General features: G+C 30.8%; 1 protein-coding gene across 2 annotated transcripts; it reads left to right on the forward strand.

Moving 5' to 3' along the window:
• Positions 1-502: 502 nt before the first annotated feature.
• On the forward strand, positions 503-13,017 carry LOC145311836 (uncharacterized). 2 transcript variants are annotated; one of them, XM_080150835.1, is made up of 22 exons: positions 503-625; positions 1,208-1,265; positions 1,690-1,766; positions 2,020-2,085; positions 3,440-3,461; positions 3,995-4,081; positions 4,377-4,446; positions 4,583-4,631; positions 4,950-5,077; positions 5,309-5,387; positions 5,882-5,952; positions 6,223-6,289; positions 6,602-6,671; positions 7,272-7,358; positions 7,727-7,828; positions 8,670-8,769; positions 9,074-9,148; positions 9,335-9,393; positions 9,772-9,842; positions 11,302-11,386; positions 11,766-11,930; positions 12,359-13,017. In XM_080150835.1, exons 1-22 carry the CDS (start codon positions 557-559, stop codon positions 12,430-12,432), a joined length of 1,731 nt encoding a protein of 576 aa, XP_080006961.1. In that variant the 5' UTR covers positions 503-556; the 3' UTR covers positions 12,433-13,017. The 2 variants fall into 2 exon arrangements, with proteins under 2 accessions (XP_080006961.1, XP_080006962.1); XM_080150836.1 differs by lacking the exons at positions 11,302-11,386; positions 11,766-11,930; positions 12,359-13,017 and adding an exon at positions 10,774-10,854.
• Positions 13,018-13,343: the final 326 nt, after the last annotated feature.

Genomic DNA, 13,343 nt, shown 5'->3' on the forward strand with positions numbered 1-13,343 from the left:
GGGAACTCTTAAGTGAACTGAAAGAAAAGAAAATTCCATCTTTCAGCAATGCCTCAAAACGTGCCCAAAAAAAGGAAGATTGGAGAACCATTGTGCATGGCCTACGTTCTGCCGAGAACTAAAAGGCAATGATGATGATGAATGTTATTTAAATACATATAATATTTCTCGTGAAATAATAATATACATATATGTATTTTTTTGAAATAGCGATTATTTTAGTTAATATTTTGTTTTAGAGGCTTTACTATTTTTACATTATATGTGAACAATACATTTTTCGTTAGTTTAGGTCAGGTTAGAATATATTATATTGGAAAACCCATCCTTTATTTTTGATTTGTTTCATAAGAGAGGGGTGGGGGTGTTGGTAGTAAATTGCTTTCTACTCTTTTGTAGGTACTCGGATGTTTTTATATTTCCGACGCTATTAGACGATTCAAGACCTAATACAAAATCAAAACAGGGTCCCATAAATTCCTTTATTCTTTTACTTTGATATAGAAAATTAGGCAAATATTTTCATTCTTTTCCTCCATATTTAGATTTTTAAAATATGGTAAAGCACAAACCAGTAAAATCACTGAAAGATTTTTGCCTTGCTACCATTCCAAAATTTGTAAAGGTAAAAATTTTTAATTCAATAATTGTTTAATTCTAATGACGTTGATATAAAAGTAACAGGAGGTTTGTCAGTCTATAAGGACCGTTGTAATATTTTGATTATCTTTGGGCCGACAGAAAAGCGTGGTACCTTCACCACACCAACTCAAGAGAAAAAATTCCTAGATAAAAATAAACTTCCCTAACCTTCAAATCAATTTTGTTACATTTTTTTCTTGAAACTAAAATTAAATGTGTTAGATCGGCCTAAAAACCACCTACTCCACCTTTTTTAAAGTGCCCCTAGAGGCTCCTAGGTAGCCGCTAGTATCCTATTTATCTAAACTTACAATGAAGAACCCTTATAATAAAGTAACAGGATCTGTGTGTGTTTACTGAAGGATCTCTCTAACTACTGAACCGGTATGGTTCTCCTTTACAGGGTAGCATCCTATAAATTATGCTACCTCCACACCCCCCCTCCCCCCGAAGAAAATCGCCCCTAGAAAAAAAACAAGAAATGGTGGGTGGTCGAACCCTTTTACCCACCCCCCCCTCAAGAGGCCTCTAGGGGCATAGCCGTTAGTTATAAATAAAATTGTAGGATCATGTTACGAGATGTGCACATGTTACACAGTGTTCTTGGTATAAAATGATGACAGGTATAACTATACTCACTTTGCTATTTTGTTGTCCTTGTTTTCTAAACAACATTTTTTATTCTTTAACGTTTTGAATATTACTGGCCTCTCTATTATATATAACCCCTACCCTTTTCATTAACTTTTAGTGCTTTCCTACAAAGTGCCATGTAGTTTTTCCCCCTATGCTCAACTCCTGCAGGTACCCTTAACATGAAAAGCTACCCAGTAACCAATAAAACCTAACCTGATCTAAAGTAATAAACAAACAAACAAAAAAATACCTCCGTTTATTTTCAATTTTAAATATAAAAGGTCGAGGGGGTTTCTCAGGAATGCAAAAGTCTTTCTATCTCTCCTTCTCGATTTAATATTTGCACAGAGGTCACTAAAAGTTATTAATGTGATTATGTAAATTTAAAAAATTTAAAATAATTTTTTTTAGGAGATATTGATGCAACATCCGATGATTTACTTAGTGCTGAGGTTAAAAAGTTTGAGGAATACATTCGACAACATATGGTAAGTAATACTATTAGTAACCAACAGGGATCTTAAGGGATAAGACAATGAACCATAAATTGTTACATATCACCAATGAAGACAAACAAAATTACTTCTTCTGTATATCATATTATCGTTGATAAGTTGGATACCGCTAGTTTTTAACCAACCCTACAAAAGAAAACTTATGATACAATGTTCCCACCCTCCCTACTATTTTTTAAAAATGTTCTTTCATTCTTTGTAATTTTGTAAGAAATTTTATTTTAAGGTTTGGACCCTAAGAGAAGAAATGTTTGGCCTAATACTTAAAGGAATTGACGAAGGATTTATTCAAGTAATTTTTTTTTGTTTTTATTGTAATTACATTTTAAATGTTTGATTTTAGTCAGAAGTTTTAAGAATGGGGTTGAAGAGGGGTGTACAGTGTACAGTACACTATTTAAAGTTAAAAATGATAAAAAAAAACTGCAAACCACCAGGGATAAGGGATAGGAAACCTGGCCATAAATTAGGTCTCGGCCTGGTTTTGAAAGGGATCATGCAACTTTTACCATTTGCCTAATTTAATGACCTTACTGGCGGACGGCTCATATTGGCTACCGCTCTAAACCAATAGTGTTCTGTGATTTGGGCTTGTTTTGTATCAACCAATCACCAATTGGCGGAGCCAATTGGTGATTGGTTGATACAAAACAAGCCCAAATCACAGATGGCGGAAATTTTAGAAGCAGACAATTCTGGAAAAAATAATGATTTCGTCTGCTACGAAAAAATAAATATAAATGGTGTTAGATCACATTAGTTTAATTATGAAATCTGCTTAGAGTTAAACATTAAAAAAGGGCCATATAGAAAAAACAAAAATAACGGGATTATTTTTTTGGAAAGAAGGTAGCTACGAATTTTCATTTGGTAGTTTATAAATTAGATGTTGTATTTTGAATTTTAAAAATTTAGTACGGAAATGATACAACACCTTAACTCTAATTTTTGTACAATACAACACAGTACAGAAATATCATTACATTATAGTTCCAAAGAACTTGATAGAATGTTACCCAAGTGCATATTTATTTATTTATTTTGAATTTTAATTAGCAATGAAATTTTCAAATAAAATTTTTACTCATTAATAAAAATGCAAATAATACAAACTAAAATCTGTCTGAGGGAAACCCAACGATAGCTTTCTGACAGTTCAAATTACCAAAGTAAAAGATAAAAAATTTTGGGAGAGAAAAAACTTCATTTTAACAAAAGCCATTAATATATAGGTTTATAAAAAGTTATGTTTTTTACTTTAAACTAGCTACCTGAATTTGATTCTATACTTTATCTACACACACACACACAGCTTTTTCATTAGCATTTTATACGAACCACTGCGCTATCCCAAAACTGGTTTATTAGGCTAGAAATAGGCCTAGGCTTGAAATAGGCCTGAAATAATATTTTCCTACGTTTCCCATCCCTTATTCCTGCAAACCACCCGCATCATTTTTTTAGGGGGAGGGGATGGGGGGTGGGGGTTGAACACATAGAGGGATGTATCACTCCTGATAAAAAATAACCCAAAAACACCCTTCTTGTTGTCTGTATTACACCCCCTTCGATTTTGGTTTAAAGAGGGGGGGGGGGGGTGCTTTGGCAAAACACTGGGCACGCCACTAATTTTATTTCTTCTTTAGGTTAGAAAAGGATGGAGGCCAGGTATGTTTAGTTTAAATATCAGAAATACAGGGAGAGGCCATACATTTTTTTTACAGGCATAAAACTTTAGGGAAGGAATGATTTTAATTTTAATTGAACTATCCCTGTTCTAATTGAATGTGTCAAATTGTTTTAATAATCATTAGTTTATTTTAACAATTTTGTTTAGTTCTTACAGATGCTACTCAATAATTCACTTAGTCTATACATCCGTCCATCAGTCATTTACAAACTCTATGAAGATATTATTGTATTTAAGATAGACAGCTGAAGTTTTTGGTGAGGATTTCTTAAACTAATAAGCATCTACTATATAATTTACTTAGTCCGTCTGTCAGTCGGTCATACTTCAATAGACATTAATACTTTTTTTTTCTCTAAAGGTTTCGTTTTTTTTATGATTTCATTTTCTTTATTTCTTTTTATGACAATTAAATATCTGCTATGTAACTTACTTTATCAGTTTGTCCATAAAAGGCTTTTTTTGTACTTCGTTATATATGGAGGTTGTAAACCTTGTTTTACTTATAAAGATAGGAACCACACTCAATATGGGAGAGTGCTAGATGCCCTCCTGGGATTTACAGAGGCTGTGGCATGGCCAAAACTTAGAACTTTAGGTAACATTTTAGAAGCGAAGCTTTTCTATAATTTGGTTCGAGATGTGTGGCTGTGTCGGATAGCTGTGATCGTTAATTTAGACTCATTAAATTTGTTACATTTTGTTTTCAAACTTTGTATTATGATTTCTGAAACATTTCAGTAAATCATATTTTTATAATGGAAATACGTAGCTCGATTTGGCAAATGGTAATAATCGATGCATTACTATGCTAAAGTATGAAGTTAAGCTAATTAACTTAATAATCATAGAAATTGTCATCCTTGTTAAAATGTTTTTAATTCATTTTGTAGACTTTAGTGAAGTGCCAAGATGTTTAAGAAGAAAGATTCTTGATATGATTCCTAGATTAAACGGCATTAGGTATAATTTTCGATTTCTCCCCTAAAGGTGTTAGGCTCTCCTCTCACACATAAACAATAACACAACCCATTCCTTTATAGTATTCCTAGATAAAAAGCCTTCATTATTTCGGAATGAAATTATTTTGTTATTTAAGGACCCTTATGATGTGCCCAGGAAAATCTGGGGGATATATTCCATTAAAGGTAATTGTTATCTTTTTATACAAAGCAGTAACTTTTTTTGGTTTCGTTTTAAGCTATTTTATTTTTAGATAATCAGATTCAAGACGTGATTAGATTAATATATGCCCTTTTGTCACATTGAACTGCCATATACTTGCCTTCTTTGACTTTTTTTTTAAATCGAGGTTTTCTAAAATAAGGTTCAGCAGTTTACTTTCTTACTTTCAAATTTACTTACATTTCTGTTGAGAATTGTGCATTTATATCAAATTATCATAAATAATTTGTCATTTTCATTTTAAACTTACATAGATATTAAAAATGTATTGTAAATTTTAGGGTGAAGCTGCTCTTGAATTTTCCATCAATCTCAGCCACCTCAACCAAATTTGTCATTTTTCTCTGAAGAAAGATTGTACTATTGAAATTTTAACTTCACTTGTTGATAACTCAAAAAAGACATTAAAGTAAGTCTTTTTAACCATTAAGAAAGTTTTCTTTAATGATACCAAATACAGCATGCTTTCCTTATTTGATTGAATAACTGGATAATTACGTTAAAGACCGTTAAGAATTTTTACTTTTTAAAGTAAGGATATAGGAAAGTTTCTTGTCTTTTTAGCTACAATTGACTTTATTTGCTTAAAGTAAAGGCTTTCAGTAAATTGGATATTATCAACCTTGTTGTTTTATTTTAGGATCCTTGATATAGAAAACAGTAAGGGAATAGGAGATTCTTGTGTGCCAGTTCTTGTAGAATGTAAAAATTTAGAACAGGTAACTTTTTTCATCAAAAAGAATTTCTCAATAGCAACTTACTTACATTAATTTAAGAGCTTTCGGAAGTGCAGCTACTATATAACTAATTTAAATCATAAAATTACACGCATTGTAGTTCCCCTTATAAGTGATGAAGTTACTTTATAACTCACTTTGTTTGCCATTCTGTCCGTCCATTGGTCCGCCAGTATTTCTGTACTTGACAGCTATTGTACTGTTTTACTTGCTTGCTATAGAAATTAAACGTCTGATTTTTTTTGTGTAGATTCCTCTCTAAATAGGTATAAAGAAGCTCTTTATAGTGCCAATAAAAAAATGACGCCAAAAAATACCAAAAAATGTCCAATAATAGGCCAATACACAGACTAAATTACCAATCTCAGGCCAGTATACATTCTAATTGACAAATGGTAGGCCAATATGACGTCATTTTTTATAGGCACTAAAAAAAGCTTTATCTATATTTATAAGAATAAAAATATATTTTTCAGTTGAATATTTGTGGGACAAAGTTGACTGATGAGGCCAAAGCCAGAATGCTTATGGGTCTACCACAATTAAAGTAAGCTGTTTAAGAGATATTTTAAGACAGAATTGAATAAAAAATCTTTGATTAAATCCTAATTGGTTGAAACAAATTTACCAGCTTCTAAGCTTATCCACAAATATTTTAATCTACAGAAGGGGTAGGTAGTTTAATAATTATTTGGGAACTTATTAATTTATCTTCCATTGTCTTATCCCTTAACATCCCTGTTCTTTGCCTTTTTAAGTTGGACTGTTAAATTATTGTGTCTTTTCGACTATCGCGAGTAATAAATCTATTGTCTAGGCATTTAATACGAGCAGACTTTCTGGCAGATATCCTAGGCTGGATTGACTACCTGGATGAAGTTCAGGTTAATTTGTCAATTTAGATTGGAAGTTCATTATAAGTTCATTTCGTAATATCTACATGTAAAGACAGATAGACATCCTGTTACTTTAGTTTTTAGGATAGAAGTAATACCAGACAGTATATTATAGTTCTTTTCTTTTATCTTAATCTTTTTATCAGTGATATGCACAGAGATTCGCCATGGGGATGTAAAGCCTTGAAGGGGTAAAAAGGGGAGGCAGTTCTTCCTAATGTCTTGTTTAGGAGGGGTGTTGACACCTCCCTATACCCCTCTTCTGCATGCCACTGTTTTCAATGTTGTCATCCTTTTTAGAATCCTGTTTATGAAATAAGAGAATTCCTGCCATCCCAATCTTATTTCTTCCATGAAACATGGCAGTTAGGTAAAATATAATAACTAAAGTAATTTTAAATTTTTTATTTCATTTTTTGTTATTACATAAAAAAGCGTTCAAAAGAGGCAATAGAATGCTTTAAAAAATGTCTAAATTAAAACACTAATGAAAATTTCTTTTGTTTTCGTATTCCTTTTAACAGTTATAAATCTATGTCAACCATAACATTTAAAAATTAGTAACTACTGCTGCTTTATAACGAAACATATTTCAAAAAAATCTTCATTATCAATCACATCTTTTAGTGAAGTGAATCAAGCAAATTTAGCTTGGTCGTATTCCTATGTAAAGGAAAACATCACACTCATACTCATAGATTTGTTATTCAATAATTTATTTTTGTTTGAAGCTTAATTGCTTAACTGATTGGGTTCTCTATTTTAGGTAAGCTTCATATAGGTCCCTTGATGGTTTTATGCTATTTCATTTCCATATTTGGGTCTTTTGGATGGTTTTAAGTTCTTTTCCAACAGGCCCTTTCTATCCCTTTAAGACAGAGCCCCTGGATGCTACGGGAGCAGCCGCTTGTTTCTATATATATGTATATTAACATGTTACCTAAAAAGTTAAAAGCTAAATTTGTTTTAGAGCTCGTGGTTGACATGTGCCCTAAGCTTGAGAAGATGATGTTTATTTATCATAAAGATATATGTCCTTCATTACTTCCTATTGCAGGTAACTGCATAGTTATAGTTTTTGTTTATTGTAATTGGAGGTGTACATCAATTTATCTTGTCCTATTTATTCTTGATTTAAAACATTGGTTTTTAACCTGATGAGAAAAAACTGACCATGAATCTGATGTAATCACTAAACATTTCGTTACTTCTTTTAGATTAGGTTATACGTTAGGTTAATTAAGACAGGTGAAAGTATTTTTAAAGCCCAAAAGGTTTTAGTTATGGGAAGGGAGAATTTTAATAAAACAGCTGCTGCTTATTGATGACATAGCTGTCTTTACAAATATTTTAATCTTTTCTTTTAAATTAAAAAAAATAGTATATTTTCTTTATAAATAACATTAAACATATTTTATCTCTAAGGCTTGAAGCACCTAACAGACCTTCAAATTCACGGAGGAGGCTGGACTGATAGTCAGCTGGATCAACTTCTTCAAATTGTTGGTCCAGGTCTTAAACATTTAGGTAAGTGTGGCACTAGAAATTTCCTTAAAATTAGCGCAGCTTCTCTTTATTGTCTGTTCATGAAAATAGCTGTAATGAAAATAGTTTTTAGCTTACAAGTTATCATCGTTTTTTAAAAGCGAAGCTTTTCTATAATTAGGGTAGGTCCGTCCGTCCGTCCGTCCGAGATAGATAGCTTTTATTCGTTAATTTAGGCATGTTAGAATTGTCCTATCGATTTCAAACTTTGCATGATGGTTCTTGTAGTAGTTGGGTACGATTTAGAAAGCGTAGCAACTCTATAATCATTACCAGAATGTCCGTACGTCCATTTTAAACATGTTGATTTTTCTACTTTTTTAACAACAAATTTTCAAGTGCTTTAATTATCCGTTTGATCTGATTTTTGGTATATTGATTCCTGGGACAACCAAGAACAATATTATAAGCGAAGCAACTCTATAATCAAGTCCAAAAATGTAAGTATGTCCATAAACATTATCCTGAATCAAGCAGTTTTTCAACAAATTTACCTACAATTTTGATTCGACATTTATACATTTATGTTCCGATTTTTCAGTTCAGATATTATACAAGTGTTAATGTCCGTTTGTCCTACCGTTTCAGTGCTTCGCTTTTATGGATGTTGTCATCCTTGTTTTACTATCTTTATTTAAAGTTTATTTACTTCTACTATATTGTCTTAATTCTTACTTTTAATCTTTACTTTTTACTAAAGATATAGTTTACTGTTATTTTAACTTTTAAGCAATGTTATCTGATTGTGCAAAGGTTCTTCAAAAGTTCGAACACAAATTTCGGAACATTGTAAAGTACACAATTTATTTGTTTATTTTTGTAGGTTTGATCTCAGTAAAGGATTTGACGATAGATATTTTGGGAGAATTATTCAAAACTTGTTATAAAATAGAGGGGGTTGTTTTCAACAACTGTGTATTTAGGTACTGCATTTTTTAATATTTTATTATAAAAACAATCATCTAAACAAAATCAGTACTCTCATTAGACAAATGGACCTACAATTCAATATCTTTAAAGTAATTTTAGGCTTTAATTTTTGCCTATTTTGCACATTTCAAAGTTTTTTTTTTTTTGATATTCTTGACATAAAAAGTATGTAGTAACTAAATTTAAAAAAATATTTTTAGCTTTTTTTGTGTTGAACAACAAATGAGGAATTGACAGAAAATTTTTAAAATTCTTACAAAAATAATAATTTAGATTTATTTCTTTGAATATTTTTAGTACAAGAATTGGTCGTATTTATCCCAAATTAAAGTTGGAGTATTTGACAGAATTGGTTATAACTTGTAATATAAGGTATAATTTATTTAATAATTTTATCATACAACTTTAAATCTTTGAAAATATTTTGATCCACCACTGAAAGGTGAAATTCCTTTTTTTAAGTCATAAATTATTTAATTAGCGCAGTAATGGTATTAAAGAAATAAAGAATACAACATAAATTGTGGGTGTAATATTCTTAATATAATTTTATTTTAGAAAAGAGTATTTAAGTTGGATATTTAGCATTTCTCCTCAACTAAAAATCTTGCATTTAGGTATAATATTTTGATTTAAAGATTGTAGTTTCTTTACTAATAACCTTCTATTACAATTTTTTAATAAATATATATTTTTGGCAAAAGTATATATTCTCAATCATATAACTGGGCAAACCTACCACATTATTGTTTAAAAATTGTAATATTTTGATACAAAAGAACAGCCGTTTTTTATAAAATCCATATAAAATTTTTTTTGAAAATCTTATGACCAAGCTATGCGCCTCGAAAATATCCCATCCAAAAATTTCGTTAATCGTATATATTGAATTGAATTAAATGACCAAATATAAAGAAAAAAAATATAAATTGTATAAACTTTTTGAAAAGTTTGTGTCTGATGAACAATCAAGTGTAATAAATGTATTATTACAGGTTATTCAACATCAATAGATGATTCAGTATTTCTTGATTCTTTACAATCTGGAGCATTAACTAAATTACAGGTAAACTATCTGATGCTGCTATGTCAAATGCGTACATTTTACCAACGGCGTAAAAAAAATTTATAGGGGTTGGGGTTGATGGGTATTTTACCCCTTTTGGAATTTTGTTTGAAGTAAAACATATTTTCTGTTGGTTTTTGTAAAATTGAGTAATAGATGTCCACATTAATTTTAATTTTTATCGCTGTACTTTGTGTTTTATAGTTTGAGTATTTTTATTCCTTTAAAAACTTCTATTCAACTCGTTAAAATTTAAATCTGCATTATTATTCAATACTCATCAAAACATCCATTGTTTATTTTGAAATCTATTTAACTATGCTTTTTTTGGGCTGCTCTATGATTCTATCTTTGTTTTTTTTCTACCGAAAAATAAATGAAAGGTAAATCCCCTTTTTTCATCAGGATTCACAACCCTCTGGAATAACCCTGTACACTTTTTTTCAATAATCGTACTACTCTTTTATGGATATTATCATTCTTGCATGATTTCTAAATTGTTCAATTATAGGAATTATAGTACAGTCTACTCTTTATTTTTATTCTAGGAACTTCAAGTAGAGAGAAGTAGAGAACTATCCCTGAGTAGAGTCTAGTCTTTATTTTTATTGTAGGAACTTCAAGTAGAGAGAAGTAGAGAACTATCCCTGAGTAGAGTCTACTATTTATTTTTATTTCAGGAACTTCAAGTAGAGAGAAGTAGAGAACTATCCCTGGGCAGAGTCTACTATTCATTTTTATTGTAGGAACTTCAAGTAGAGAGAAGTAGAGAACTATCCCTGGGTAGAGTCTACTATTCATTTTTATTGTAGGAACTTCAAGTAGAGAGAAGTAAAAAACTATTCATGAGTACAGAATACTCTTTAATTCTATTATAGGAACTTCAAGTAGAGAGAAGAACAGAACTATCCCTGAGTACAGTCTACTATAGGAACTTCAAGTAGAGAGAAGTACAGAACTGTCTATGACTACAGTCTACTCTTTATTTCTATTATAGGAACTTCAAGTAGAGAGAAGTACAGAACTGTCTATGACTACAGTCTACTCTTTATTTCTATTATAGGAACTTCAAGTAGAAAGAAGTACAGAACTGTCTATGACTACAGTCTACTCTTTATTTCTATTCTAGGAACTTCAAGTAGAGAAAAGTACAGAACTGTCTATGACTACAGTCTACTCTTTATTTCTATTATAGGAACTTCAAGTAGAAAGAAGTACAGAACTGTCTATGACTACAGTCTACTCTTTATTTCTATTCTAGGAACTTCAAGTAGAGAAAAGTACAGAACTGTCTATGACTACAGTCTACTCTTTATTTCTATTCTAGGAACTTCAAGTAGAGAGAAGTACAGAACTGTCTATGACTACAGTCTACTCTTTATTTCTATTCTAGAAACTTCAAGTAGATAGAAGTACAGAACTGTCTATGACTACAGTCTACTCTTTATTTCTATTCTAGGAACTTCAAGTAGAGAGAAGTACAGAACTGTCTATGACTACAGTCTACTCTTTATTTCAATTCTGTCCAAATCTAAAATCATTAGGTAAAATTAATAGGTTTTTTAAAGTAGCGAAGCTATTCTATAAATCATCATTGTTTTTATCATCATCTTTATGGAGCATATTTCTATTCTTATTTCTTAACATTTTATTTGTCTATACATAAAACATTTTGTTGAACACAGTAAAAGTGTCTGACTGATTATGACGTAATAAAAAAAATTAGCCAATGAGAGGCCACTATAAATTTTACCATTGGTCAATAAAGGCCTCTCATTGGCTAATTTTTTTGTTACGTCATAATCAGTCAGACACTTTTACTGTGTTCCATTTTGTTAACTTATTATTGCTGCGCAAGGAATGGATATAAATTGTAAGAAAGCAAAGAAAAATTAGGCAGATGCAACGTTTTATTTGGTTTAGGTGATCTTCGGGCCTGGACAGGTATAAGCGGCCAGGAGCTTGGAGAACTGCGCCTGCTGGCACATGTACAGAACCTGGACATTGATCTGAGCAGCCACCAGATTCTCAGACGGTTTCTGGGACTTTCTGGAGAGGAAAGAGAGACAATGATCAATCTTTTGACAGGTAAAATAAATCAGTAGGCTGTCTGTCTTCATTCAATTCCATTCCCCTTTAGATGTTGCAAATGACAGAAGTACATAGGGAAATATTATAGCGTAGCTACGGATAAAATTTTTTGAATTATCATTGACATTTATAATATATCATTTAAAATTGATTAAAGAAATCACTTATGTACATTTTAAAGACAAGCAACATAAACTGCTGGAAACTAGAATAAACAATGTTGTCGCTTCGCCCACAGTCTATAAGATATTTGATAGGGAAACAGCTAAAGTAGGGTTCGGTTTATTCCACCCCTCAACCACCAAATGGCAAACTTTTCTAAATATTTTTGATCGATACTGTCTACGGTCTGTTTATAAGATATCACTGGACATTTTTGTTTATTGTAAAAAAGAATAATTATAAACAATAATTATGAATTGAAGGTCCTGTATTGGAAAGAATACGCCTAGCAGAACAAGAACAAAGAAATCAAGGCTTTCAACAACTAGAAGAATAAATTATTTTTTCAATATGGCTCCGGAATCACCGGATTAAAACTGGTTCTGAGTCATACTAAAAATCTTGTATCGCAACGTATTATAGACAATTTTTATGGAAAATAAAAAAAATCTTAAAAAGTAATACAAAATTTGTTGGTCCGTAATTTCGGCACCTTGGGGCATTCATTACTGGAATTAACCTATAATTTTTAAGTTTACTATACGTGGACAACTTTCTATAATGCGATGCAATATATAACTATCTATGATAATTGTTTATGTAATATTTTCTAATATACTAATGTAATAATGATTTACTTTAAAGTTATTCAATATGTCTTAGATAATCATAGTAAAATAATATAGGTGGAACCTAACCAGATATTGTATTGGGCCTTTGCAATCAGCTAATAGCGTCAGAAATATAAACACAGTCACTTTTAAAGAACAAACAGCAATTTGGTGTAAACATTACTTTTATGTGATTTTCTTTTTTTTTATTAATGCACCCTTATTAGCATATAATTGTGATACATATAAAGTATATATTATATAGTCTATATGCTCTTTCTATTATTTGTAATAATACTATTAGTAAAGTATCTTTTAGTTTCCTCATAATATGCTAAATTTTAGGATTATAACGAAAAATCGAAAAATTGAAACTTTCTATCTTTAGTTTTCTTTTCTGCTTTTTTTCACTCTCTAACGTCGATCATTGTTGCTCCTCTTTGCCTATTTTTTCAGGGATCTAAAGGAATAAGACTATGGCCGATAAATTGATGAACATCCCCGGTGATGATTCACAAAATTAGCCCTTGTGTCGATTACAATTAATGGTTGAAACGTTTGGACACTCAACTAAGTCAACGAACCAATCAAAAGTCAATAAAAATCCCCAATGTTGTTAGGTTAACGAATAAGAAAA

This window comes from Acartia tonsa, chromosome 2 (assembly GCF_053477335.1).
Source record: "Acartia tonsa isolate MP-2025a chromosome 2, ASM5347733v1, whole genome shotgun sequence".
Taxonomy (NCBI): Eukaryota; Metazoa; Arthropoda; class Copepoda; order Calanoida; family Acartiidae; genus Acartia; species Acartia tonsa.

What these genes read in the sequence shown, in the direction of transcription:
- LOC145311836 (XM_080150835.1), top strand. Translation starts at nt 557, where the DNA reads ATGGTAAAGCACAAACCAGTAAAATCACTGAAAGATTTTTGCCTTGCT. An exon ending in TTGACGAAGGATTTATTCAA is followed by an intron (nt 2,086 to 3,439) that starts GTAATTTTTTTT and finishes TTTCTTCTTTAG; the next exon opens with GTTAGAAAAGGATGGAGGCC. An exon ending in GAGCATTAACTAAATTACAG is followed by an intron (nt 9,843 to 11,301) that starts GTAAACTATCTG and finishes TTTCTATTCTAG; the next exon opens with GAACTTCAAGTAGAGAGAAG.